This window comes from Mobula birostris, chromosome 3 (assembly GCF_030028105.1).
Source record: "Mobula birostris isolate sMobBir1 chromosome 3, sMobBir1.hap1, whole genome shotgun sequence".
Taxonomy (NCBI): domain Eukaryota; kingdom Metazoa; phylum Chordata; class Chondrichthyes; order Myliobatiformes; family Myliobatidae; genus Mobula; species Mobula birostris.
Genome location: NC_092372.1, coordinates 227,409,361 through 227,437,274, shown reverse-complemented (window position 1 = coordinate 227,437,274; position 27,914 = coordinate 227,409,361). Strand labels below are relative to the sequence as shown.

General features: G+C 46.9%; 1 protein-coding gene across 1 annotated transcript in view; it reads left to right on the top strand.

Moving 5' to 3' along the window:
* The window catches only part of LOC140195739 (testis-specific serine/threonine-protein kinase 5-like), a 67,091-nt gene that overhangs the window by 3,408 nt on the left and 35,769 nt on the right, over positions 1-27,914 (top strand). Inside the window, exon 3 of the mRNA XM_072254444.1 lies at positions 26,849-26,956. Within this exon, the coding sequence (XP_072110545.1) occupies positions 26,849-26,956 (108 nt within the window). The remainder of the gene's footprint in view (positions 1-26,848; positions 26,957-27,914) is intronic.

Sequence of the window (27,914 nt, the reverse complement as noted above, 5' to 3'; positions counted from 1 at the left end):
ATGAAGCACATGAGAACTTTAAAGAAGCCAGAAAAGAACTAAAGAAGGGTATTAGGAGACCAGGAGGAGCCATAAAAAGCCCTTGGCAAATAAGATTAGAGTGAATCCTAAGGCATTCTATACATACATCAGGAGTAACAGGATAACTAGGGAGAGGATGGGACCACTCAAGGATAAAGAATAGAACATTTGCTCGGATGCGGAGAATGTGAGAAAGGTACTTATTGAGTATTTACCAAGGAAAAGGATATGGAGGGCCAGGGGATCAGTGCTGAGTGTATAAATACGTTAAGGTGTTCAGAGGACAAGGAGGAGCAAGTGTATTCACTCCTCACAGACAGGACCCAGGCTGTAAAAACAGGGGACAAGCTCTCCTCTACAATCACTCTGAGCACCGGTGCCCCACAAGTCTGTGTACTCAGCCCCCTGCTGTACTCACTGTACACCCATGATTGTGTAGCCAAGTTTCCATCAAACTCAATATATAAGTTTGCTGATGACACAACCATTGTAGTGCCGTATCTCGGGTAATGATGAGTTTGAGTACAGAGAGGAAATTAAGAACCTGGTGGCATGGTGCGAAGACAATAACCTATCCCTCAACGTCAGCAAGACGAAAGAATTGGTTGTTGACTCCAGAAGGAGTAGCGGACTGCACGACCCAACTTACATCGGTGGTGCGCAAGTGGAACAGGTCAAAAGCTTTAAGTTCCTCGGGGTCAATATCACAAATGACCTGACTTGGTCCAACCAAGCAGAGTTCACTGCCAAGAAGGCCCACCAGCGCCTTTACTTCCTGAGGAAGCTAAAGAAATTTGGCCTGTCCCCTAAAACCCTCACTAATTTTTATAGATGCACTGCAGAAAGCATTCTTCTAGGGTGCATCACAACCTGGTATGGAAGTTGTCCTGTCTAAGACCGAAAGAAGCTGCACAAGGTTGTGAACACGGCGCAGCACATCACACAAACCAATCTTCTGTCCTTGGACTCACTTTACACCATACGCTGTCGGAGCAGTACTGCCAGGATAATCAAGGACATGACCCACCCAGCCAACACACTTTTCATCCCTCTTCCCTCCGGGAGAAGGCTCAGGAGCTTGAAGACTCGTACGGCCAGATTTGGGAACAGTTTCTTTCCAACTATGATGAAGACTGCTGAACGGATCCTGACCAGGATCTGGGCCGTACCCTCCAAATATCTGGACCTGCCTCTCGGTTTTTTTGCACTACATTACTTTCCCTTTTCTATTTTCTATTTATGATTTATAATTTAGATTTTTAATATTTACTATCGATTTGTACTCCAGGGAGCGGGTAGAGCAGAATCAAATATCACTGTGATGATTGTACGCTCTAGTATCAATTGTTTGGCGACAATAAAGTATGAAGTATAATAAAGGACTAAGGTGGATAGGTCCCCAGGGCCTGATAGGATTTACCCCAGGTTATTAGAGGAGGCAAGAGACGAAATTGTTAGGCCCTTGCCACGTGACTTCATGTCCTCTCTGGGCACAGGCGAGGTCCTGGAGGACTGGCACGGGGCTAATGTTGTACCTCTGTTTAAGAAGGGAACAAGGGAAGATCCTGGGAACTATAGCCCAGTGAGTCTCACGTCAGTTGTAGGGAAATTGCTGGAGAAAATTGTTAGGGATAGAATATATGAGTGTCTGGAAATCTGTAGCCTGATTAGGGAGAGACAACATGTGGCAGGTCGTGTCTTACCAACTTGATTGAGTATTTTGACAAGGTGATGAGAGAGATTAATGAGGATTGGGCACTGGATGTTGTCTGCAAGGATTTTAGGACAAAGTCCCTCATGAGAGGCTAATCCAGAAGATTAAGATGCATGAGGTCTGTCGTGTATTGACTGTTTGGTTTCAGAGCTGGCTTCTGCAGAGAGGGTAGTGGATCAAGGGACTTATTTGAGCTAGAGGTCTGTAATTAGTGGAGTTCCACAGGGATCTGTGCTGGGACCTCTGCTGTTTGTAAATGACCTGGATGAAAATGTAATTGGGTGGGTTAGTAAATTTGCAAGAATGGTAGAGTTGTGGATAGTGTAGGCGGCTGATAAAGAATACAGTGCGATATAGATCAGCTGCAGATATGGGCAGAGAAATGGCAGATGGAGTTTAACCCAGACAAATGTGAGGTGTTGCACCTCGGCTGGGCAAATGCAAGGACACACTACACTGATAAAGGCAAGATCCTTAACAGTGTTGCAGAGCAGAGAGATCTTGGGATCCAAGTTCATGGCTACTCAGCTCAATAAGGAGATTCAGAAGGCTTATGGAATGGTTGCTTTTGTTAGCTGAGGTACTAAGTTCAAAAGTCAAGGTTGTGCTGCAACTTTATAAAACTCAGGTTAGGCCACAGCTGGAGTATTGCAGCCAGTTCTGGTCACCCCACCATAGGAAAGATGGAGAGGGTGCAGAAGACATTGACCAGGACGCTGCCTGGTTTAGAGGGCATGTGCTATAAGGAGAGGCTGGATAAGTTTGGGTTGTTTTCTCTAGATTGCTGGAGGCTGCGGGGGATCTGATGGAGGTTTACAAGATTGAGAGGCATAGATAGAGTGGACAGAGAGTGTCTGTTCCCAGAGTTGAAATGTTCAATACCAGTGGGCGTGCATTGAAGGGAGAGGGGGTAGGTTCAAAGGGGATGTGAGGGGTAAGCTTTTTCACTCAGAGAGAGGTGGATGCCTGGAATCCGTTGGCTGGTATGGGGCAGAGGCAAATACATTACAGGCTTTTAAGAGACATTTGGAGAGGCACATGGATGTGAGGAAGATGGAGGGATATGGACATGGTGTAAGTAGGAGAGATTAGTGTTTGAGTGATTTTGATTTGCTTTTTAGCTGGTTCAGCACAGCACTGTAGGCCGAATGGCCTGTTCCTGTGCTGAACTGTTCTCTGTTCTTTCTTGTGAATTGTTTTGATTTGTGGCGGCAGTACAGTGCCAAGATATAAAATAACTATAAATTACAAAATGAGTGAGTAGTTTGAAAAGGAATAGCAAGGTAGTGTACAAGGGTTCATGGTGACGAGGAGGTGAACAGGGGTGAGATAGGTCAGCTGGTTAACTGATGTCAAAGCAACCTGGCACTCAACATCAGTAAAGACCAAGGAATTGACTGTGGACTTTGGGAAGGGGAAGTAGAGGGAACACACTCCAGTCCTCATTGAAGGATCAGAAGTGGATGGGGTGAGCAGTTTCAAGTTCCTTGGTGTTATGAGGATCTAGCCTGGGCCCAACATATTGTTGCAATTATGAAGAAGGCACGCCAGCAACTATATTTCATTAAGAATTTGAGGAGATTTGGTATGTCACCAAGGACACTTGCAAATTTCTACACATGTACCATGGAGACCATTCTAACTGGTTGTATCACCGTCTGGTATGGAGGGGCCAGAGCACAGGATCGGAAAAAGCTGCAGAGAGTTGTAAACTCAGCCAGCTCCATCATGGGGACCAGCCTCCCCAGCATCCAGGACATCTTCAAAAGGCGAGGCCTCAAAAAGGTCACACGTGTCAATAAGGGCCTCTCATCACCCAGGACGTGCCCTCTTCTCATTGCTACCATCAAGGAGGAGGTACAGGAGCTTGAGACACACACTCAACATGTTAGAAACAGCTTAGACCGTAAGACAGGAGTAGAATGAGGCCATTTTGTCCATCCAGTCTGCTCTGCCATTTCATCATGGCTGATCCAATTTTCATCTCAGTCCCAATCTCCTACCTTCTCCCTGTATCCCTTCATGCCCTGATCAATCAAGAACCCATCAACCTCTGTCTCAAATATACGTAAAGACTTGGCCTCCACAGTTCCCTGTGGCAAAGAATTCCACAGATTCACCACTCTCTGGCTACAGAAATTCCTCCTCACCTCCGTTCTAAAAGGGCGCCCCTCTATTCTGAGGCTTTGTCCTCTGGTCTTACACTCTCCCACCTTTGAAAACAATACTCTCCACATCCACTCTATCAAGGCCTTGAAAGATATTGCCCTTCATTCTTCTGAATTCCAGTGAATACAGATGCTAACCAGCGACTCCTTTCCTTGCATCTTCAGAAACAGCCCTATTTCCATCTCTACTATCTCTATTTTTCCCTTTCAGGGTTCTTTTGAAGACCCTGGCCTGGAGTTACATGCTGACTTCGGTTCTTTGCGGGAACGGGACCCGTTCTTGGGGTTTCAAGACTGTCCAAGGGGTAGGCCTGAGAGGCGGCCTAGTGTTTGGAAGCCTAAGATCTCGCGGCTCTGGAGACGGGCAGATCGAGGGTCAGTCTCATGGCAGGAGACTCGTGAGTCGTCGAGGAGGCTGGAAAATCTTTCACTGTGGGCCCAAAGACCTGAGATCTTTGCAATCTTCGGGCACAGAGCTCATAAAAAGTGACGAAACGGACTTTTTAACATCGTAGACCAGCGAGTTGTTGTTATGTCTCCTGCTTGCTGTAAAAATGGGGGACACCTCCCTCTCCCTTATTAGGGAGAGAGAACCTGTGGGTTGCCAAATGCCGGATGAATTGTGATAGTCTTTGGGGTAACTGCAAGGTCTGTGTCTTTGCTATCACCTAGCTCATACTTGTGCTCGGTAACGGGTGCGCTGTTTGTTTTGCCGGTGGGGGGAGGGGGGATCGTTGCTTGCTGCTGCTTACGTGCGGGAGGGGGGAGCTGGGGGGAGCTTTGGGGTTCTCACGTTTAACTGTTATTCATTCTTTGGGGCACTTCTTTGTTTTCGTGGATGTTTTGTGAAGAAAAAGCATTTTAGGATGTATATTGTATACATTTCTCTGACATTAAATTGAACCTTTGTATACAGGCCCAAAGCCATCAAACACTCTTCATATGACAAGCCATTCAATCCTGGAATCATTCTAGTGAACCTCCCTTGAATTCTCTCCAGTTTCAGCATGTCTTTTCTAAGAGAAGGTGCCGCAATTGCTCACAAAACTCCAAGTGAAACATCACCAGTGCTTCATAAAGTCTCAACATTACATCCTTGCTTTTATATTCTAGTCCTCTTGAAATGAATTTGCCTTCCTCACCACTGACTCAACCTGCAAATTAACCTTTATGGAATCCTGCACAAGGACTCCCAAGTCCCTTTGTACCTCAATTTCTTTGTATTTTCTCTCCATTTAGAAAATAGTCAACCCTTTCACTTCTTCTACCAAAGTGCCTGACCGTACACTTCCTGACACTGAATTCCATCTGCCGCTTCTTTGCCCATTCTCCTAATCTGTCTAAGTCCTTCTGTAGCCTCTCTACTTCTCAAAAGTATCTGCCCCTCCAGCTATCTTTGTATCAACTGCAAACTTTGTAACAAAGCCATCAATTCCATCATCCAAATCATTGACATATAACGTAAAAGGAATCAGTCCCAACATAGACCTCTGAGGAAAACCATGAGTCACCAGCAGCCAACCAGAAAAGTCTCCCTTTATTCCCACTCTTTGCCTCCTGCCAATCAGCCACTGCTTTATCCATGCTAAATTCTTTCCTGTAATACCATGGGCTGGTAACTAGTTAAGCAGCCCCATGTGTGGCACCTTGTCACAAGACGAAAGAGCAGAAGTAGGCCATTCGGCCCATCGAGTCTGCTCTGCAGCTCCCCCATGAGCTAAACTATTCACCCATCTAGTTCCAATTTCCGGCTTTTTCCCCATATCCCTTGATACCCTGACTAATTAGATACCTGTCAATCTCCTCCTTAAACACCCTCAGTGATCGGGCCTCCACAGCCATATGTGGCAAGAATTCCACAAATCCACGACCCTCTGGCTAAAAAAGTTTCTCCTCATCTCTGTTTTAACTGGGTACCCTCTAATTCTAAAACTATGGCCTCTTGTCCTGGACTCACCCACCAAGGGAAACAACCTTTCCACATCTACTCTGTCCAACCCTTTCAATATTTGAAACCTTTCTATGAGATCCCCTCTCATTCTTCTATACTCTAATGAATACAATCCAAGAGCCGACAGACACTCCTCATATGTTAGCCCCTGCATTCCAGGAATCATCCTCGTAAATCTTCTCTGAACTCTCTCCTACATCAGTATATCCTTTCTAAGATAGGGGGCCCAGAACTGCACACAGTATTCCAAATGAGGTCTCACTAATGCCCCATAGAGCCTCATCAACACCTCCTTACTCTTATACACTATTCCTCTTGAAATGAATGCCAACATAGCATTCGCTTTCCTTACCGCCAATCCAACTTGGTGGTTAACCTTTAGGGTATCCTGCACGAGGACCCCCAAGTCCCTTTGCACTTCCAATTTTTGAATTTTCTCCCCATCTAAATAATAATCTGCCCGATTATTTCTTCTTCCGAAATGTACAACCGTACATTTGTCATCGTTGTATCTCATCTGCCATTTCTTTGCCCACTCTCCTAAACTGACTAAGTCTCTCTGCAATCTTTCCATTTCTTCAACATTTCCTGCTCCTCCACCTATCTTGGTGTCATCCGCAAACTTGGCCACAAAACCATTTAATCCACAATCTAAATCATCGATATACATTGTAAAAAGAAGCGGCCCCAACACCGACCCCTGCGGAACACCACTAGTAACCGGCAACCAATCAGAATAGGATCCCTTTATTCCGACCCTTTGCTTTCTGCCTATCAGCCAATGCTCCACCCATTTCAATATCTTTCCTGTAATTCCATGGGCTCTCATCTTATTAAGCAGCCTCATATGCGGCACCTTATCGAAGGCCTTTTGAAAATCCAAATACACAACATCCACAGCCTCTCCCTTGTCAATCTTATTCGAGATTACCTCAAAAAATTCCAATAGGTTGGTGAGGCAGGATCTTCCCTTCATGAAACCATGCTGGCTTTGGCCTATCTTGTCATGCACCTCGAGGTATTTCATAACCTCGTCCTTGAGGATTGACTCCAATATCTTTCCAACCACCGATGTCAGACTAATAGGTCTGTAATTTTCTTTTTGCTGCCTCCCTCCTTTCTTAAACAGCGGAACTACATTTGCAACCTTCCAGTCCTCCGGAACCATGCCAGAGTCTATTGATTCCTGGAAGATCATTTCCAATGCTTCCACAATCTCCAAAGCCACCTCCTTCAGAACCCTTGGGTGCACCTCATCTGGGCCGGGAGAGTTATCTATTCTTAGTCCACTTAGCTTCCCAAGCACTTTCTCTCTAGTTATGTAGTTGTCAAAGACCTTCTGAAAATCCAAATACACAACATCAACCAAATCTCCTTTGTCTGTCCTGCTTGCTATTTCTTCAAAGAATTCCAACAGATTTGTCAGGCAAGATTTTCCCTTGAGGAGACCATGCTATCTATGGCCTATTTTATCATGTGCCTCCAAGTACCCCAAAACCAAATCCTTAACAATCGACTCCAACATCTTCCCAACCACTGAGGTCAGACTAACTGGCCTGTAATTTCCTTTCTTCTGCCTCTCCTTCTTCTTGAAGAGGGAGTGACATTTGCAACTTTCAGTCTTCCAGAACCTAGTGGTTCTTGAAAGATCATTACTAATGCCTCCATAATCTCTTCAGTCACCTTTTTCAGAACCCTGGGATGTACACCATCTCGTCCAGGTGACTTATCTACATTCAGACCTTTCAGTTTCCCAAGAACCTTCTCTCTAGTAATAGCAACTTCACACATTTCATGACCGCTGACACTTTCAAACTTCTGGCATACTGCTAGTGTCTTCCGCAGTGAAGACCGATTCTTATTCAGTTTGTCTACCATTTCCTTGTCCCCTGTTTCTACCTCTCCAGCATTGTTTTCCAGGGGTTCGATATCCACTCTCACCTCTCTTTCATACTTTATATATCTGAAGAAACTTTTGGTATCCTCTTTAATATTATTGGCTGGCTTACTTTCAGATTCCACCACCATCTGCAGATTTTCTCATTTGTAATTGGTTTACCTTTTTTAAATTTTATTTTTATTTGGGTAAGGTATTCACGAGTAATACACAAACTTTTTTTTACATCTATAACCTTTTCCATTTTTTATGTGAGTAAATCTATATTAATTTGTACATTCACAAGTGCACATTTGAGATAATTGGTTTACCTTCCTAATCACTTCTTTAGTTGCCTCCTGTTGTTTTATAAAAGTTTCCCAATCCCCTAACTTCCCACTAGTTTTTGCTCTATTATATGCCTTCTCTTTGGCTTTTATGTTAGCTTTGACTTCTCTTGTTAGCCACGGTTGTGTCATCTCACCTTTAATTCTTCCTCTTTGAGATGTATACTGCATATCTTGTGCCTTCCGAATTGCTTCCAGAAATTCCAGCCATTGCTGCTCTGCCGTCATCCCTGCCAGTGTTCCTTTCCATTCAATTCTGGCCAGCTCCTCTCTCATGCCTCTGTAATACCCTTTACTCCACTGTAATACTGATACATCTGACTTTAGTTTCTTCCTCTCAAATCTTAGGATGAATTTGATCATATTATGATCATTTGTCCCTCAGGGTTCCTTTACCTTAAGCTCGTTAATCAATTTCAGTTCATTGCAGAGCACCAATCCAGAACAGCTGATCCCCTTGCAGGCTCAACCACAAGCTGCTCTCATAGGCATCCTAGAAATTCTCCCTCTTGGGATCCAGCACCAACCTGATTTTCCCAATCTATCTGCTTATTGAAATCCCCCATGACCCTTTTGACATGCAATTTCTATCTCCCGTTGTAACTTGGAGACCACATCCTTACTACTGTTTGGGGGTCTGTCTACAACTCCCATCAGGGATTTTTACCCTTGCAGTTCCCTAGGTCGATCCACAATGATTCAACACCTTCTGACCCTATGTCACCTCATTCTAATGATTTGATTTCATTTTTTACCAACAGAGCAACATCACCCCCTCTGCCTTCCTGCCTATCCTTTTGATACAATCCTTGGACATTAATCTCCCGGTTGTAATCTTTCAGCCATGGTTCAGTGATGCCTACAACATCTGCAAATGTGGTGCAAATTCATCTACCTTATTCTGTACACTGCGTGCATTCAGATACAACACCCTCAGTCCTGTATTCACCCTTTTCAATTTTGTCCACCTTTTACACTGCAACTCATCCTGTTGACGGCAATTTTGCCCTACCATCAGTTTCTTTCCCTCTGCCATCAGATTTCTGAATGGGCAATGAACCCACAATCACTACATCTCTATTTTCCCCTCTCTTTTTGTACTGATTTAGTTTTTATATATGCTCATTGTAATTACAGGTTTTTTGATTTGTGGCGCTCGTGGTGCAGCATCCTGTTGTTTCATGACACATGCCAGTGATATGAAACCTGACTCTGTGAATGACTGAGTCTGGATCTTCACGCTCCCGTACCTCTGACTGGACGGTAATAATGAGAAGCGAGCATGACCCGAGGGTCCTTAGTGAGAAACGCCATCCTCTTGAGGATGCCCTTGATGGTGGAGAGAGTCGTGCCCATGATGAGCTAACTAACCTTGCGATCCTGTGCTTTGGAGCCTCCAGACCAAGCCAGTGAGTTAACCAGTCGGGATGCTCTCCACCTTACATCTGCAGAAACTTCTAAGAGTTTTGGGCGACATGCAAACTTCCTCGAAGACATGCAATACACAGCGTAAAGGGCATGGAGTACAGGGCTTGGGATGTCATGTTGCAGGTATAAGATGTTGCTCAGGCCACACTGGGAGTGTTGTCAGCTCCGATTACACTGTTATAGCAATCATTACTATGTGCCGTGTCCTATGACATCATCATTATGTGCCATGTCATATGACATCATCATTATGTACCGTGTCGTATGACGTAGGCAACCAAGGTCTCAGTGACCATGATTGATAGAAACATAGAAACATAGAAAATAGGTGCAGGAGTAGACCATTTGGCCCTTCGAGCCTGCACCGCCATTCAGTATGATCATGGCTGATCATCCAACTCAGAACCCTGCACCAGCCTTCCCTCCATACCCCCTGATCCCCGTAGCCACAAGGGCCATATCTAACTCCCTCTTAAATATAGCCAATGAACTGGCCTCAACTGTTTCCTGTGGCAGAGAATTCCACAGATTCACCACTCTCTGTGTGAAGAAGTTTTTCCTAATCTCGGTCCTAAAAGGCTTCCCCTTTATCCTCAAACTGTGATTCCTCGTTCCGGACTTCCCCAACATCGGGAACAATCTTCCTGCATCCTGCCTGTCCAATCCCTTTAGGATTTTATAGGTTTCAATAAGATCCCCCCTCAATCTTCTAAATTCCAGCAAGTATAAGCCTAGTCGATCCAGTCTTTCATCATATGAAAGTCCTGCCATCCCAGGAATCAATCTGGTGAACCTTCTTTGTACTCCCTTTACAGCAAGAACGTCTTTCCTCAGATTAGGGGACCAAAATTGATCTTGGCAAATTTTTCTACTGAAGTGGTTTGCCATTGCCGCCTTCTTGGCAGTGTCTTTACAAGAGAGGTGACTCCAGCCGTTATCAATACTCTTCCGAGATTGTCTGCCTGGCATCAGTGGTCACATAACCAGCTGCTCATACGACCGTCCACCACCTGCTCTCACGGTTTCATGTGACCCTGATCGGGGGGTTAAGCAGGTGCTACACCTTGCCCAAGGGTGACCTGCAGGCTAGCGGAGGGAAGGAGCGCCTTACACCTCCTTTGGTAGAGATGTATCTCCACCCTGCCAGCCACACTGTTACAGTAAAGGCAAAATTAAGCTGAAAAGAGTGGAAAGAAGATTTATGACAGCGTTGCCTGGATGTGAGGGCCTGGGTATGGGGAGACATTGGGCAGGCTGGGATTTTATTACTCGGCGTATAAGAGACCAAGGGGTGGCCTTACAGAGGTGTATGAAACCATGAGGGGCAGAGGTAGGGTGATGCACACAGTCTTTTTTCCAAGAACCAACATCTTAACTTGCCTCGTACGCAGTTCCCTGCTACATCAGAGAGGCGTGGAGGGAAATCGTCCGCTAACTGGAGAAACTCTGGATGCGATGTACCTTTCATTTCCTTTTCAACATCTTGGGGGCATAGGTTTAGACCATAAGACCATAATACATAAGTGTATAATTTGGCCATTCGGCCCATCAAGTCTGGTCTGCCATCCATCATGGCTGATTTATCCCTCTCAACTCCATTCTCCTGCCGTCTCCCTGTCACCTTTGACTCCCTGACAAATCAAGACCTATCAGTCTACAGAGTGATTGATCTGAAAGGGCCCTAAGGGCCAGCTTCACGCCGAGGCTGGTGGGTAAAAAGGACAAGCTGCTACAGAGTCACCTAGCCATAGGGCAGTACAGCACAGACACAAGCCCCTCAACCCACCTAGCCTGTGCTGAACTGTTATTCCATTTAGTCCCATCGATCTGCACCCGGGCCATGGCCCTCTTTATCCTTCCCGTCCGTGTAGCTATCCAAGCTTCTCTTAAACGATGGAATTGAACCTGTATCCATCACTCGCACCACCCTCTTGAGTGAAGAAATTCCTGCTGATCTTCCCCATATTTCACCTTTCACCCTTTACCCGTGACCTCTAGTTTTAGACTCACCCAACCTCAATGGAAAAAGCCTGCTTGCATTACTTGGATAAGTACATTTGGATAGAAAATGTTCAACGGCAAGAAATCTGGAGAGATTTAGGTGGGAAATGTGGACTAATGGGGCTGTACTGTGCTGAACTTTTCTCCGAGGATCGTCACCTCGTGGTGGTGGAGAGGCTTGTGAGATCCTGACAGCGATGCCGTCTGGAGCTAAGCTCCTGGTAGGGTCACCCCTGGCGGTAAGGTCAAGGGGGAGGATCTAGTCTAAGAGCGATCCAGTCAGGATCTCAGCCGTGGAGCTGTCGGAAGATGGGAATCATTAATGGAGTTAATCCCGGAATAAAGCCCCGTGGTAATCAGCAAGTGATGGAGGGAGCAGGATTGTGAGGTGTGAAAGCCCTTTAGAATGTGTGGATCCCGGATCCCTGAGGACCCACCAACAGACAATCCCTCAGGAGAATGTCACACTCAACTCGAGTGATCACAAGCGAGGAAAGGCTGTTTTGCAGTCAGTGGCCACATTATTAGGCAGCTCTTGTACCTCATGAAATGGCCACTCAGTGTATGTTCATGGTCTTCTGCTGCTGTAGCCCATCCATTTCAAGATTCGACGTGTTGTGCATTCAGAGACGTTCTTCTGCACACCGCTGTCGTAACGTGGTTACTTGAGTTACCGTCACCTTCCTGTCAGCCTGAACCAGTCTGACCGTTCTCCCCTGGTCTCTCTTGTTAGCAAGGCATTTTCACCCACAGAACTGCCACACACAGGACTTTCTTTGTTTTTCGCACCCTTCTCCGTAAACTCCAGAGACTGTTGTGCATGAAAATCCCAGGAGATCAGCAGGTACTCAAACCACCCCGTCTGGCACCAGCAATCATTCTGTGGCCAAAGTCACTTGGATCACATTTCTTCCCCATTCAGATGGTCTGAACAACGACTGAACCTCTTGACCACGTCAGCATGCTTTTACGCCTTGAGTTGTTGCCACATGATCGGCCGATTAGGCATTTGCATCAACGAGCCGGTGTACCTAATAAAGTGGCCACTGAGTGTATGCTCTTTGTTGGGTGAGAAGCCGAGCTTCGTCCACAAGTTGGCGGGCCGGTACAGATTCAGCCTGCCTGAGGTCCCAACAAAGGATGGAATGTAGAATTTCTGCGGGGAATCAATTCTAAAACGACACATTTCACTGCTAACTGTACATCAGTGATAGTAAACCTGAATCTGATTCTGAAGTGTGTTCCCTCAGTGAGAGAAAAAAAACACACACACACACACATTCTGGAATGTTCTTGTCTTCCCTCAGAAAGTGAGAGAATTCGGAAAGTGGACTCCTAGGAAACGGTTGCTATGAGGCAGCGAGCAAGCCCTCAGTGTGAGTGGAGACGTTTGGACCACAGTGGCAGTTAAACCTGGCTGTCTGTGGAGCGAGTGGCCTGGAGCCACTGTCAGCTGAACTCCCTTCACCCACGTATCAAACCCCGCCCACTGGCATGGCAGAGGTGGCAAACGTCGGGATAGACGAGGTGAGCGAGTGTCGAGAGAGGGGATACTTGCTGAGCCGGAAGAGGATTGGTTCCGGGTCTTTCTCCAAGGTTTACCTGGGTGCGCCCACCCCGCAGAAAGTCAGATCCAACGGCCGGCTGGCCAGCGGGCTGGAGAACAGGAAGGAAAACTGGGTGAGAGCACACAAAATACTGGAGGAGTTCGGCAAGTCGGGCAGCAGCCACGGAAAAGGACAAACAGTCAATGTTTCAGGCCGAGGTGTTTCATGAGCACAGGAAAGGAAGGGGGGAAGATGACAGAATAAGAAGATGGGGGGAGGGGAAGCAGGACAAGCCAGAAGGTGATAGGTGAAGCCAGGTGGGTGGGCAAGACGAGACGAAGTAAGAAGCTGGGAGGTGATTGGTGGAAAAGGTAAAGGGTTGGAGAAGAAGGAATCTGATAGGAGAGGAGAGTGGACCATAGGAGAAAGATGATAGGCAGGTGAGGAGAAGAGGGAAACGGGGGACAGAGCAGGGAAAAGCAGGAAAGGGTGAGGAAGGAAAGAAATTACCAGAAGTTGGAGAAACTGATGTTCCTGCCATCAGGTTGGAGACTACCTAGACGGAATATGAGTGTTGCTCTTCCAACCTGAAAGTGGCCACATCATGGTAGAAGAAGAGGCCACGTACTGACATGTCGGAGTGGGAATGCCAGTGACGTGCCAGTGAGTGAGTGGGCCAGTGAAGGAGTAGAGCTTCGAGGCTTTGACTCGAGAGATTCTGGCAGTTTTGGCAGTTGGACTGTGCAATCAAGTCAATCAAGATTTGAGTAGCTCAGACTCAGCAGAAAACAGCTGATTGGGCAATTGAGGTCAGGTGACCAAGCAGTTCGAAAAGCTCAAATAAACAGAGGGGTAGCTCAAGTGGAGTGGCCAGTGAGTGAGCAGGCCAGTGAAGGAGTGGAGCTTTGAGGCTTTGACTCGAGAGGCTTCGACGAGAAGAGGCGGAGGACGAACTTGCTCCCAGTTAGTTTTTACAATGTCTCCTGAGATGGTGATGTGCCTCTCATGTGAGATATGGCAGTCTTGCAGGAATTCCCCTCTCCCGCAGAGTCACATCTGCCAGAAGTGCATACGGCTGGGCGATCTGGAAGACCATGTAAGGAATCTGGAGCAGCAGCTGGATGACCTTCGACTCATACGGGAGAATGAGGCAGTCATAGATGAGAGCTACAGGAAGGTAGTCACACCTAGGCTGCCGGAAGCAGGTCGTTGGGTGACAGTCAGAGGGGGGAAAGCGAATGTGAGCAGACAGGTAGTGCAGAGCACCCCTGTAGCCATTCCCCTGAATAATAAGTTTACCGTCCTGGATACTGTTGGCAGGGACAACCGACCAGGTGTGAACCACAGTGACAGGGCCTCCGGCATTGAGTCTGACCCGGTGGTGCAGAAGGGTGGGACGGAGAAGAGGAGAGCAGTCGTCATTGGAGACTCTATAGTCAGGGGAGCAGACAGGAGATTTTGTGGACGTGAGAAGGACACCCGCATGGTTTGTTGCCTCCCGGGTGCCAAGGTCCGGAATGTCTCTGACCGGGTGCACGACATCCTGGTACGAGAGGGAAAATAACCAGAAGTCGTGATACATGTTGGTACCAATGACATAGGCAGGAAGAGGGATGAGGTCCTGAAGTGTGAGTTTCGGGAACTAGGCAGAAGGCTGAAGAACAGGACCTCAAGGGTGGCGTTCTCAGGATTGCTGCCAGTGCTACGTGACAGAGATGGTAAGAATTGGAGGAGATGGCAGTTGAATGCATGGCTGAGGAGTTGGTGCAGGGAGCAGGGTTTTGGAATTTTGGATCATTGGGATCTCTTCTGGGGAAGGTGGGACCTGTACAGATTGGATGGGTGGCACCTGAACTCGAGGGGGAGCAATATCCTTGCAGGTAGGTTTGCTAGCATGGTTCAGGAGGGTTTAAACTAATTTGCGAGGGGGATGGGACCCAGAGCAATAGAGCAGTGAAAGAAGTGCATGGAGTAAAGCCAGATCTAACATACAGAGAGGCCTTGAGGAAAGAGAAGCAGAATAAACGGTGTAAGGACAGTAAGGTAGAAGGGCTGAAATGTGTGTACCTCAATGCAAGAAGCATCAGGAACAAAGGTGATGAACTGAGAGCTTGGATACATACATGGAATTATGACGTAGTGGCCATTACAGAGACTTGGCTGGCACCAGGGCAGGAATGGATTCTCAATATTCCTGGATTTCAGTGCTTTAAAAGGGATAGAGATGAGGTAAAAGGGGAGGAGGGGTGGCATTACTGGTTAGGGATACTATTACAGCTACAGAAAGGGTGGGTAATGTAGCAGGATCCTCTTTTGAGTCAATATAGGTAGAAGGAAGGGAGCAGTTACAGTGGCATGCAAAAGTTTGGGCACCCCGGTCAAAATTTCTGTTACTATGAATAGCTAAGTGAGTAAAAGATGAACTGATTTCCAAAAGGCATAAAGTTAAAGATGACACATTTCTTTAACATCTTAAGTAAGAAAACTTGTTTATTTCCATCTTTTACAGTTTCAAAATAACAAAAAAGGAAAAGGGCCCAAAACAAAAGTTTGGGTACCCTGCATGGCAATGCTTAGTAACACCCCCTTTGGCAAGTATCACAGCTTGTAAACACTTTCTGTAGCCAGTTAAGAGTCTTTCAATTCCTGTTTGGGGGATTTTCGCCCATTCTTCCTTGCAAAAGGCTTCTAGTTCTGTGAGATTCTTGGGCCGTCTTGCATGCACTGCTCTTTTAAGGCCTATCCACAGATTTTTGATAATGTTCAGGTCAGGGGACTGTGAGGGCCATGGCAAAACCTTCAGCTTGCGCCTCTTGAGGTAGTCCATTGTGGATTTTGAGGTGTGTTTAGGATCATTATCCTGTTGTAGAAGCCATCCTCTTTTCATCTTCAGCTTTTTTACAGACGGTGTGATGTTTGCTTTCAGAATTTGCTGGTATTTAATTGAATTCATTCTTCCCTCTACCAGTGAAATGTTCCCCGTGCCACTGGCTGCAACACAAGCCCAAAGTATGATCGATCCACCCCCGTGCTTAACAGTTAGAGAGGTGTTCTCTTCATGAAATTCTGCACCTCTTTTTTTTCCCAAACATACCTTTGCTCATTGCTGCCAAAAAGTTCTGTTTTAACTTCATCAGTCCACAGGACTTGTTTCCAAAATGCATCAGGCTTGTTTAGATGTTCCTTTGAACATTTTGAATAGAACTTTTTGGCCACAATGAGCAAAGGTATATTTGGAGAAAAAAGGGTGCAGAATTTCATGAAGAGAACACCTCTCCAACTGTTAAGCACGGGGGTGGATCAATCATGCTTTGGGCTTGTGTTGCAGCCAGTGGCACGGGGAACATTTCACTGGTAGAGGGAAGAATGAATTCAATTAAGTACCAGCAAATTCTGGAAGCAAACATCGCACCGTCTGTAAAAAAGCCGAAGGTGAAAAGAGGATGGCTTCTACAACAGGATAATGATCCTAAACACACCTCAAAATCGACAATGGACTACCTCAAGAGGCGCAAGCTGAAGGTTTTGCCATGGCCCTCACAGTCCCCTGACCTAAACATCATCGAGAATCTGTGGATAGACCTCAAAAGAGCAGTGCATGGAAGACGGCCCAAGAATCTCACAGAACTAGAAGCCTTCTGCAAGGAAGGATGGGTGAAAATCCCCCAAACAAGAATTGAAAGACAACACACATAAAAGTTGCTGGTGAACGCAGCAGGCCAGGCAGCATCTCTAGGAAGAGGTGCAGTCGACGTTTCAGGCCGAGACCCTTCATCAGGACGAAGGGGATGAAGTCCTGACGAAGGGTCTCGGCCTGAAACGTCGACTGCACCTCTTCCTAGAGATGCTGCCTGGCCTGCTGCATTCACTAGCAACTTTTATGTGTGTTGCTTGAATTTCCAGCATCTGCACAATTCCTGTTGTTTGAGGATTGAAAGACTCTTAGCTGGCTACAGAAAGTGTTTACAAGCTGTGATACTTGCCAAAGGGGCTATTACTAAGTACTGACCACGCAGGGTACCCAAACTTTTGTTTTGGGCCCTTTTCCTTTTTTGTTGTTTTGAAACTGTAAAAATATGGAAATAAAAACTTTCTTGCTTAAAATATTAAAGAAATGTGTCATCTTTAACTTTATGCCTTTTGGAAATCAGTTCATCTTTTATTCGCTTAACTATTCACAGTAACAGAAATTTTGACCGGGGTGCTCAAACTTTCGCATACCACTGTACTCTATTGGGGGTATTCTATAGGACCCCTGGTAGCAGCAAAGATACAGAGGAGCAGATTGGGAGGCAGATTTTGGAAAGGTGCAAAAATAGCAGGGTTGTTATCATGGGTGACTTTAACTTCCCTAATATTGATTGGCACCTGATTAGTTCCAAGGGTTTAGATGGGGCAGAGTTTGTTAAGTGTGTCCAGGATGGATTCCTGTCACAGTATGTGGACAGGCCAGCGAGGGGGAATGCCATACTAGATAATGAACCGGGTCAGGACACAGATCTCTCAGTGGATGAGCATCTGGGGGACAGTGACCACCGCTCCCTGGCCTTTAGGATTATCATGGAAAAGGATAGAATCAGAGAGGACAGGAGAATTTTTAATTGGGGAAGGGCAAATTATGAGGCTATAAGGCTAGAACTTGCGGGTGTGAATTGGGATGATGTTTTTGCAGGGAAGTGTACTATGGACATGTGGTTGATGTTTAGAGATCTCTTGCAAGATGTTAGGGATAAGTTTGTCCTGGTGAGGAAGATAAAGAATGGTAGGGTGAAGGAACCATGGGTGACAAGAGAGGTGGAAAATCTAGTCAGGTGGAAGAAGGCAGCATACATGAGGTTTAGGAAGCAAAGATCAGATGGGTCTATTGAGGAATATAGGGAAGCAAGAAAGGAGCTTAAGAAGGGGGCATGAGAAGGCCTTGGCGAGTAGGGTAAAGGAAAACCCCAAGACATTCTTCAAGTATGTGAAGAAAAAAAGGATGACAGGAGTGAAGGTAGGACTGATTAGAGATAAAGGTGGGAAGATGTGCCTGGAGGCTGTGAAAGTGAGCGAGGTCCTCAATGAATACTTCTCTTTGGTATTCACCAATGAGAGGGAACTTGATGATGGTGAGGACAATATGAGTGAGGTTGATGTTCTGGAGCATGTTGATATTAAGGGAGAGGAGGTGTTGGAGTTGTTAAAATACATTAGGATGGATAAGTCCCCGGGGCCTGATGGAATATTCCTCAGGCTGCTCCACAAGGCAAGGGAAGAGATTGCTGAGCCTCTGGCTAGGATCTTTATGTCCTCGTTGTCCACGGGAATGGTACCGGAGGATTGGAGGAAGGTGAATGTTGTCCCCTTGTTCAAAAAAGGTAGTAGGGATAGTCCGGGTAATTATAGACCAGTGAGCCTTACGTCTGTGGTGGGAAAGCTGTTGGAAAAGATTCTTGGAGATAGGATCTATAGGCATTTAGAGAATCATGGTCTGATCAGGAACAGTCAGCATGGCTTTGTGAAGGGCAGATCGTGTCAAACAAGCCTGATAGAGTTCTTTGAGAAGGTGACCAGGCATATAGATGAGGGTAGTGCAGTGGATGTGACCTACATGGATTTTAGTAAGGCATTTGACAAGGTTCCACATGGTAGGCTTATTCAGAAAGTCAGAAGGCATGGGATCCAGGGAAGTTTGGCCAGGTGGATTCAGAATTGGCTTGCCTGCAGAAGGAGGGAGTACATTGGGAATGGAGGGTTGTGACTAGTGGTGTCCCACAAGGATCTGTTCTGGGACCTCTATTTTTCATGATTTTTATTAACGACCCGGATGTGGGGCTAGAAGGGTGGGTTGGCAAGTTTGCAGACGACACAAAGGTTGGTATTGTGGATAATGTAGAGGATTGTCAAAGATTGCAGAGAGACATTGATAGGTTGCAGAAGTGGGCTGAGAAGTGGCAGATGGAGTTCAACCCGGAGAAGTGTGAGGTGTTACACTTTGGAAGGACAAACTCCAAGGCAGAGTACAAAGTAAATGGCAGGATACTTGGTAGTGTGGAGGAGCAGAGGGATCTGTGGGTACATGTCCACAGATCCCTGAAAGTTGCCTCACAGTTAGATAGGGTAGTTAAGAAAGCTTATGGGGTGTTAGCTTTCATAAGTCGAGGGATGGAGTTTAAGAGTCACGAGGTAATGATGCAGCTCTATAAAACTCTGGTCAGGCCACACTTGGAGTACTGTGTCCAGTTCTGGTCACCTCACTATAGGAAGGATGTGGAAGCATTGGAAAGGGTACAGAGGAGATTTACCAGGATGCTGCCTGGTTTAGAAAGTATGCATTATGATCAGAGATTAAGGGAGCTAGGGCTTTACTCTTTGGAGAGAAGGAGGATGAGAGGAGACATGATAGAGGTATACAAGATATTAAGAGGAATAAAAACATAGAAACATAGAACATAGGTGCAGTAGTAGGCCATTCGGCCCTTCGAGCCTGCACCACCATTCAGTATGATCATGGCTGATCGTCAACTCAGAACCCTGTACCAGCCTTCCCTCCATACCCCTGATCCCTTTAGCCACAAGGGCCATATCTAACTTCCTCTTAAATATAGCCAATGAACTGGCCTCAACTGTTTCCTGTGGCAGAGAATTCCACAGATTCACCACTCTCTGTGTGAAGAAGTTTTTCCTCATCCCGGTCCTAAAAGGCTTCCCCTTTATCCTCAAACTGTGACCCCTCATTCTGGACTTCCCCAACATTGGGAACAATCTTCCTGCATCTAGCCTGACAAATCCCTTTAGGACATTATATGTTTCAATAAGATGTCTCTCAATCTTCTAGATAGATAGAGTGGACAGCCAGCGCCTCTTCCCCAGGGCACCACTGCTCAATACAAGAGGACATGGCTTTAAGGTAAGGGGTGGGAAGTTCAAGGGGGATATCAGAGGAAGGTTTTTTACTCAGAGAGTGGTTGGTGCGTGGACTGCATTGCCTGAGTCAGTGGTGGAGGCAGATACACTAGTGAAGTTTAAGAGACTACTAGACAGGTATATGGAGGAATTTAAGGTGGGGGCTTATATGGGAGGCAGTGTTTGAGGGTCGGCACAATATTGTGGGCCGAAGGGCCTGTATTGTGCTGTACTATTCTATATCCTGTATGTATGGGGATAGGAATTAAATGGTTGGCCATTGGGAAATGCGAACCCTTGTGAAAGGAGACGTGGCCTCCCAATTCCCGTCGGCTCTCTCCAGTGTGGTGCAGGCCACATTGCGAACAGCTGGTGGAGGGGGTGGGTGGTCATGGATGGTGGGGAGAGGGGAGAGTGTGGAAGAGTGCCGGCTGGGACTGGAAGACAGCAACCCACCCACCCTGGATAGCCATTCAGTCCATCTAGTCTCTGCCAGTTCCCAGATCAAGACCTGGAATTGGTTCATTACTGTCACATGCACCAAGATACCTTGTCTTGCACACTGTTCATACAGATCGAATTGTCATAGGGTGCATTCCAGTACAGTGCAAAGTGTAACGATCACAAAATGCTACAGGAACTCAGCAAGTCAGGCAGCATTATGAAGCCTCTTGGGACAAAATGTTGACTGTTCCTTAATTTCTACTGATGCTGCCTGACCTGCTGAGCTCTCCAGCATTTTGTGTGTGTGCTGCTCAAGATTTCCAGCGTCTGCAGAAAGTCTTGTGTGCAGAATAACGTGTAACAGTGACTGAGAAAGTAGACTGCAGGTAGACAGTAGGGTGCAAAGTCATAGTGAGACCATTCCCTCATTGCCCTTGACGAGGCCTCACTTGGAGTATTGTGAGCAGTTTTGGGCCCCAGGATGTGCTGACATTGGAGAAGGTTCAAAGCAGCTTCACGAAAATGATTCCAGGCTTGTCATATGAGGAGTGTTTGATGGCTCTGGGCCTGTACTCACTGGAATTCAGGAGAATGAGGGGAATCTCATTGAAACCTATCAAATGTTGGAAGGCCTTGAAAGAGTGGATGTGGAGAGGGTGTTTCCTATGATGGGAGAGTCTAAGACCAGAGGACACAGCCTCAGAATAGAGGGGCATCCTTTTAGAACAGAAAGGAGGTGGAATTTCTTTAGCCAGAGGGTGGTGAATCTATGAAATTTGTTGCCACAGGTGGCTGTGGAGGCCAAGTAACTGGGTATATTTAAGGTAGAAGTTGATAGATTCTTAATTGGTCGGAATGAAGGGATATGGGGTGAAGGCACGAGATTGAAGCTGAGAGGGAAATTGGATCAGCCATGATGAAATGGTGGAGCAGACTCGATGGGCCAAATGGCCTAATTGTGCTCCTGTGTCTTATGGTTTTAATTTTCCCTTTTCTCTCTCCAATCGTGTCCCACTCAGCTGGAGGCTAGCTTCTGGCCCGCTGTTATCCAAGCTTTTGAAAGGACCTCTTATTTTCTAAAGCTGACATCTGGGTCTCCCCATCTATCTCGGCACGAATATTGTCGGCCTGCACTGCACTCTGTCTGTAGGCCTGCCGCTTTGCTCTGCATTCTGTTATCGTTGTCCCTTGTGGAATGCACTGAAATGATCTGAATGGACGGTATGCAGACTCCCCCTCCCAAAGGGCAGCAGATACAGAAGCCTGAGAGCACGTACCACCAGGCCTAAGGGATGGCTTCTAACCCACTGAGTCATAGAAATCTACAGCACAGAAACAGGCCCTTTGGCCCATCTGCTTCCTGCTGAACCATTCTACCTGGGCACCACCCGCAAGAAGTGGGGCTACATCCCATTGACCTGCCCCTGGACCATAGCCCTCTGTACCCCTCCCATCCACGTACCCATACCAACTTCTCTGTGAATGAACCTCTTGCGTCAAAACCAGGTTGAACCATTGGCGTATGTTGTGAAATCTGTTGTTTTGCGGCAGCAAGTACAGTGCAATAGATAAAAGTGGCTGGTTATCCTTGACATCTGATCATGACGCAAAGCTCCTTGCAGCCAGTCAGAATGCTCTCCACAGTACGTCTGTAGAAAGTTGATGGAGTCTTTGGTGACATTCCAAATCTGCTCAAACTTCTAATGGTATCTAGCCACTGTCTTGCCTTCTTTGCAATTGCATCAATATGCGAACTCTTGATCTCTCCGTCTAACCTATGATGACCTGATATTTCATTGTCTACCTGCACTGCACTCCTTCTTTAACTGTAGCACTTTATTCTGCTTTCTGTTGGCCTTTGTATTACCTCGATGTACTGATGATTTGTTTGATTATCAGTACAGGTGGCAATAATAATTGAATTACTAATTCTCATCCACACCGCCCCCCCCCCACCCACATGTGGAGTGTTGGAGGAAACTGCAATACGGTGTAAAACTGGTTAGACCACACCGAGTATTGTGTTCAGTTCTGGTCGCCTCGTTATAGGAAGGACATGGAAGCTTTAGAGGGAGCTCAGAGGAGATTCACCAGGGTGCTGCCTGGTTTAGAGAGCATCTCTTATGAGGATAGGTTGAGTGAGCTCGGGCTTTTCCCTTTGGAGCGAAGGAGGATGAGATGTGACTCAATCGAGGTGTACCAGATAATAAAAGGCATAAGCTGAGTGGACAGCCGGAGACCTTTTCCCAAAAGGCAGAAATGTTTAATCTGAGTGAGGCGTGACTGGAGGAAAGTATAGGGAGAATGCCAAAGGTGGCGGCAGAGGCAGATACATCAGGGACATTAAAGAGACCCTTAGATAGACAACTCTTCTCCGTGGATTGTCACCTTGTCCTGGTGGAGAAGCTTGTGTGGTCCTGTGATCCCGACAGCAATGGCACCTGGAGCTATGGGCCTGGTAGGGTCACCCATGGCGGTAAGGTCGAGGGTGAGGTCCCTGACAAAGAACAGTCCAACCAAGACCTCAACGGTGGAACAGGTGGATGAAGTTACTTCGAACTCAACGGCTGTGAAGGCGGATGGAGGCTGCAACAAATCCATCAGCTCCAATCATTGTGGTTTCCACGCCATTGGAATCAGTTGGTGAACTTGTGAAGTATCGTGTGCTTCTTGGTGTGCAACATCAAGTACACGTTAAACAAATACACGCACAGGTGTCTTCGCTCTGTAACAGAACGAAGACCATCATCCTCGACCTCGAGGGATAGTCACGACAATGACAACGAGATAGACAAATGGATGAAAGAAAAACAGAGGGCTATGTAGGAGGGAAAGGTTAGATTGATCATGGAGTAGGTTGAAAGACTCGGTACAACACTGGGCTGAAGGGCCTGGACTGTGCTGGACTGTTCTCTGAGAGAACGTTGGGGAACTCACATGTGGTCACAGGTTCAACATGCATACCCCACACAGTCAGCACCGTGGGTCGGGATTAAACCCGAGTCCCAGAAGCTGGGAAGCTACCAGGTCTATCAGCCCTACCACACAGCAATGACAGAGAGAAGAGGTTCCCACAGAGACCCAAGGAGACTCCATTGTGTGGAGCTACAGGAGATGGCTGAGGTTCTTAATCAATATTTCTCTATGGTTTTACTGTGGAGAATGCACACAGCATTTATCCCCAGGGTTGGAGAATCAAGAACAAGAGGGCACAGGTTTAACGTGACAGGGTCAAGATTTAATAGGCACCTGAGGGTCAACTTTGTTACCTAGTAAGTGGTCAATATATGGAAAGAGCTGGCAGAGGAAGTGGTTGAGGTAAGTACATTAAGAATGTTTAAAAGACACTCGGACAGGGCAGGTTTAGGCATAGGAGAATAATTTGGTCCATCAAGTGTGCAGTTTTGGTCACTGACCTACAGGAAAGATGTAAACAAGGTTGAAGGAGTAAGAGAGAATTTACAAGGTGTTGCCAGGTCTGGAGGACCTGAGTTATAAGGAAATATTGAGTAGGTTTGGACGGTATTCTTTAGAATGTAGAAGATTGAGGGGAAATTTAATAGAAATTATGGGGGGTATAGATAGGGTAAATGCAAACAGGCTTTTTCCACTGAGGTTGGTTGGGACTACAACCAGAGGTCATGGATTAAGGGTGAAAGGTGAAAAGTTTGAGGACCATGAGGGGGATCTTCTTCACTCAGAGGATGGTGAGAGTGTGGAACGAGCTGCCGGCACAAGTGGTGCATGCGAGCTCGATTTCGGCGTTTAAGGGAAGTTTGGACAGGTACACGGATAGCAGGAACGTGGAGGACTACGGTCCCGGTGCAGGTTAAATGGTCTTGGCGTGGACCAGATGAGCCACAGGGTGTTTCGGTGCTGAAATCTTCTATAACTCAATGAGTCTGCTCTGCCCATCCATCATGACTGATTTATTATCCCTCTCAACCCCATTCTGCTGCTTCTCATCGTAACCTTTGACACCCCGACTAATCAAGAAACGACCAACCTCCACTTTGCCTCACAGGTGGATAGGGTAGTTAAGAAAGCTTATGGGGTGTTAGCTTTCGTAAGTCGAGGGATAGAGTTTAAGAGTCGCGATGTAATGATGCAGCTCTATAAAACTCTGGTTAGGCCACACTTGGAGTACTGTGTCCAGTTCTGGTCACCTCACTATAGGAAGGATGTGGAAGCATTGGAAAGGGTACAGAGGAGATTTACCAGGATGCTGCCTGGTTTAGAGAGTATGCATTATGATCAGAGATTAAGGGAGTTAGGGCTTTACTCTTTGGACAGAAGGAGGATGAGAGGAGACATGATAGAGGTGTACAAGATAATAAGAGGAATAGATAGAGTGGATAGCCAGCGCCTCTTCCCCAGGGCACCACTGCTCAATACAAGAGGACATGGCTTTAAGGTAAGGGGTGGGAAGTTCAAGGGGGATATTAGAGGAAGGTTTTTTACTCCGAGAGTGGTTGGTGTGTGGAATGCACTGCCTGAGTCAGTGGTGGAGGCAGATACACTAGTGAAATTTAAGAGACTACTAGACAGGTATATGGAGGAATTTAAGGTAGGGGCTTATATGGGAGGCAGGGTTTGAGGGTCGGCACAACATTGTGGGCCGAAGGGCCTGTACTGTGCTGTACTATTCTATGTTCTATGTTGAATACACCCAATGAGTTGGCTTTCCCAGCCGCCTGTGATTCACCATCTCTGGCTAAAGAAACTCCTCCTCATCTGTATTCTAATGGGTCATCCCTGTATTCCCGGGGTTCCTAACCTCAGCTAACGGGAGGGGGCCATGGCATAAAAAGGGTTGGGAAACCCTGCTCTATTCTGGAGCTGTGGCCTCTGGTCCCAGCCTCCTCACTATCGGAAACATCCTCTCCACATCCGCACTATCCAGGCCTTTCAATATCCGAGGGATATGGGACAAAAATGGGTAAATGGGACGAGGTTGGCTGGGAATATGGGTCGGCATGGCCCAAATGGGCCGAAGGATCTGTTTCCGTGCTGTATGACTCTGTGAGGATGGAATCAGGATCAGGGAAATGATCACTGACTTTCAAAGATTCAACTTGTTGTTTTGCAGCAGGACAGTGTATTCAGAAAAAAAATACTATAAATTGCAATAATGTATTTAAAAATTAAATGAAAATAAGAGCAAAATATTGAGGTGGTGTTGATGGGTTTGTTGTCCATTCAGAAATCTGATGGTGGAGGGGAAGAAGCTGTTCCTGAAACATTGAGTGTGTGTCTTCAGGCTCCTGTACCTCCTCCCTGATGGAAGCAATGAGAAGAGGGCCTGTCCTGGGTGATGGGGGTCCTTAAAGGTGGATGCAGCCTTCTCAGACATCCCACCCTGCAAAAACTGATTTCAAGGAGGTAGCACCGTCAATTTGCGGGAGACTTCCGGGAGAGGTGGGATGTCTGCAATAGAGTAGCTCCTTAGCAGCTAGCCAGCTAGTTTAAATAACGTTAGCTATGCTGATGAACGAATGACACCTGTTAAACTCACCTCAACATGTCTTTTACAGTCTTAACCCACCATGGGCAATAGAAAAGTCACTGTTGCAAACAGTGCAGCGAGCAACACTGTCATTATTGTGACCCCTATTAGGCAGGGGTACACTTTAGAGTAGTCTGGGATGATGTACGATTTATATTTCCTTTTTTTTGGAACACTCTGCCATGGCGCGCTCACTCTCTCTCGCTCTCTCTTGTGGTCGCTCTCCCTTGTGGTCGTTCTCGTGCTCACTCTCTCTTGCTCTCTCTCTCTCTTGCTCTCGCACTCTCTCACTCGCACACTCTCAAAAAAATTGATTTCCGGGATATTGTATAGAATTTGTGGGCATCAGGGAGCCACTATTAAAATGCGGGAGACTCCCGGGAACTTCCGGGAGGGGTGGGATGTCTGCATTCTTGAGGCTTCACCTTTTGAAGATGTCCTCGATTCTGGGGAGGCCAGTGCCCATGACGGAGCTGGCTGAGTTTACAACTCTCTGCAGCTTTTTCCGATCCTTTGCTCCATACCAGACGGTGGTGCAACCAGTTAGAATGCTCTCCACTGGACATCTGTAGAAATTTGGTAGAGACTTTGGTGACATTTGAAACCTCAAGCCCCTAGTGAAGTAGAGTTAGTGGCACGCCTTTGTCATAATCGCTTCAATGTGTTGGGGCCAGGATAGATCCTCAGAGACAGAACATACATCACAGACAGGCCCTTCGGCCCTCAGTATTGTGTCAGCCCTTTAGCCTGCTCCAAGGTCGGTATAACCCTTCCCTCCCACAACGGTGGCTCTCCATTCTTGTTCCTTAGATGTTGCCAGTTGGTGGCCATGATGGTCAATGTGGACACAATGTGTCGATGGGGCCTGTTTCTGTGTATGTCTCTGCATTGTAGCCCAGATGGTGGGGGGGGGGGGAGATGGTCTCTCTCCTTCTAACCCATGCACATTCCCACTGGCAGGTCGCCATCAAGATCGTGCCCATTTCGCAGAGCCGACAGCAGCGATCTCGCCATCACCTCTCCCGGGAGGTCAACGCTCTGCAGACGACGTACAAACACCCGAACGTGGTAGGAATCCCCAGCCTGTCCCGTCGCTGCCCCCACCCACCCACCACACGGGGGGACAGTCACAGAGCCTGGACAAGGTCCGGGCAGGTGTGTGTCAGGCTCTGGAGGGGGTGCCCTCTGCCTGATCGTTCGGCCTTGTTGGTGAGACTTGGCCCACACTTCAGTGCTGTGGACAGAGGCCGAGGCTTCTGGCATACGTTCCTATCCCGCCATGCCTCTCTGTGACGTTTTCCCTCTCCCCCTTTCCCTTGCTGTCCCTCTCTCCTTCTCCCCTCCTCTGCCCCCTCTCTCCCCCTCACCCCTCTCTCTCTCCCTGTCCCATAAGACACAGGAGCAGAGTTAGACCATTCAGCCCATCGAGTCTGCTCTGCTATTCCATCATGGCTGATTTATTCCCCTCCCTGCAACCTTTGACACCCTAACTAAATCAAGAGCCTATCACACTCTGCTTTAAGTACATCCAATGACTTGGTCTCCAGAGCCATCCCTGGCAACAAATTCCACAGATTCACTACCCACTGGCTAAAGAAATTCCTCCTCATCTCTGTTCTAAATGGACGTCCCTCTATTCTGAGGCTGTGCCCTCTGGTCCTGGACTCCCTCACTTTTGGAAACATCTTCTCCATGTCCACTCTGTCCTTCAATATTCAACAGGTTTCAATGAGATCCTTCCTTGTTCTCCGAAACTCCAGTGAGTACAGGCCCAGAGCCAACCAAAGCTCCTCATACGATAACCCTTCCATTCCTGGGATTATTCTCGTGAATGTCCTCTGGCCCCTCTCCAATGCCAGCATGCTCACAATACTCTGTGCAGTCTGATCGATTCCTTAAAAAGCCTCAAAATTACATCCTCATGACAGTCCTCTAGAAATGAATGCCATCATTGCTTCCTTACTCCTGGCTCAGCCTGCAAACTGACCCTCGGGGAATCCTGCACGCTGGTTCCCAAGCTCTTCTG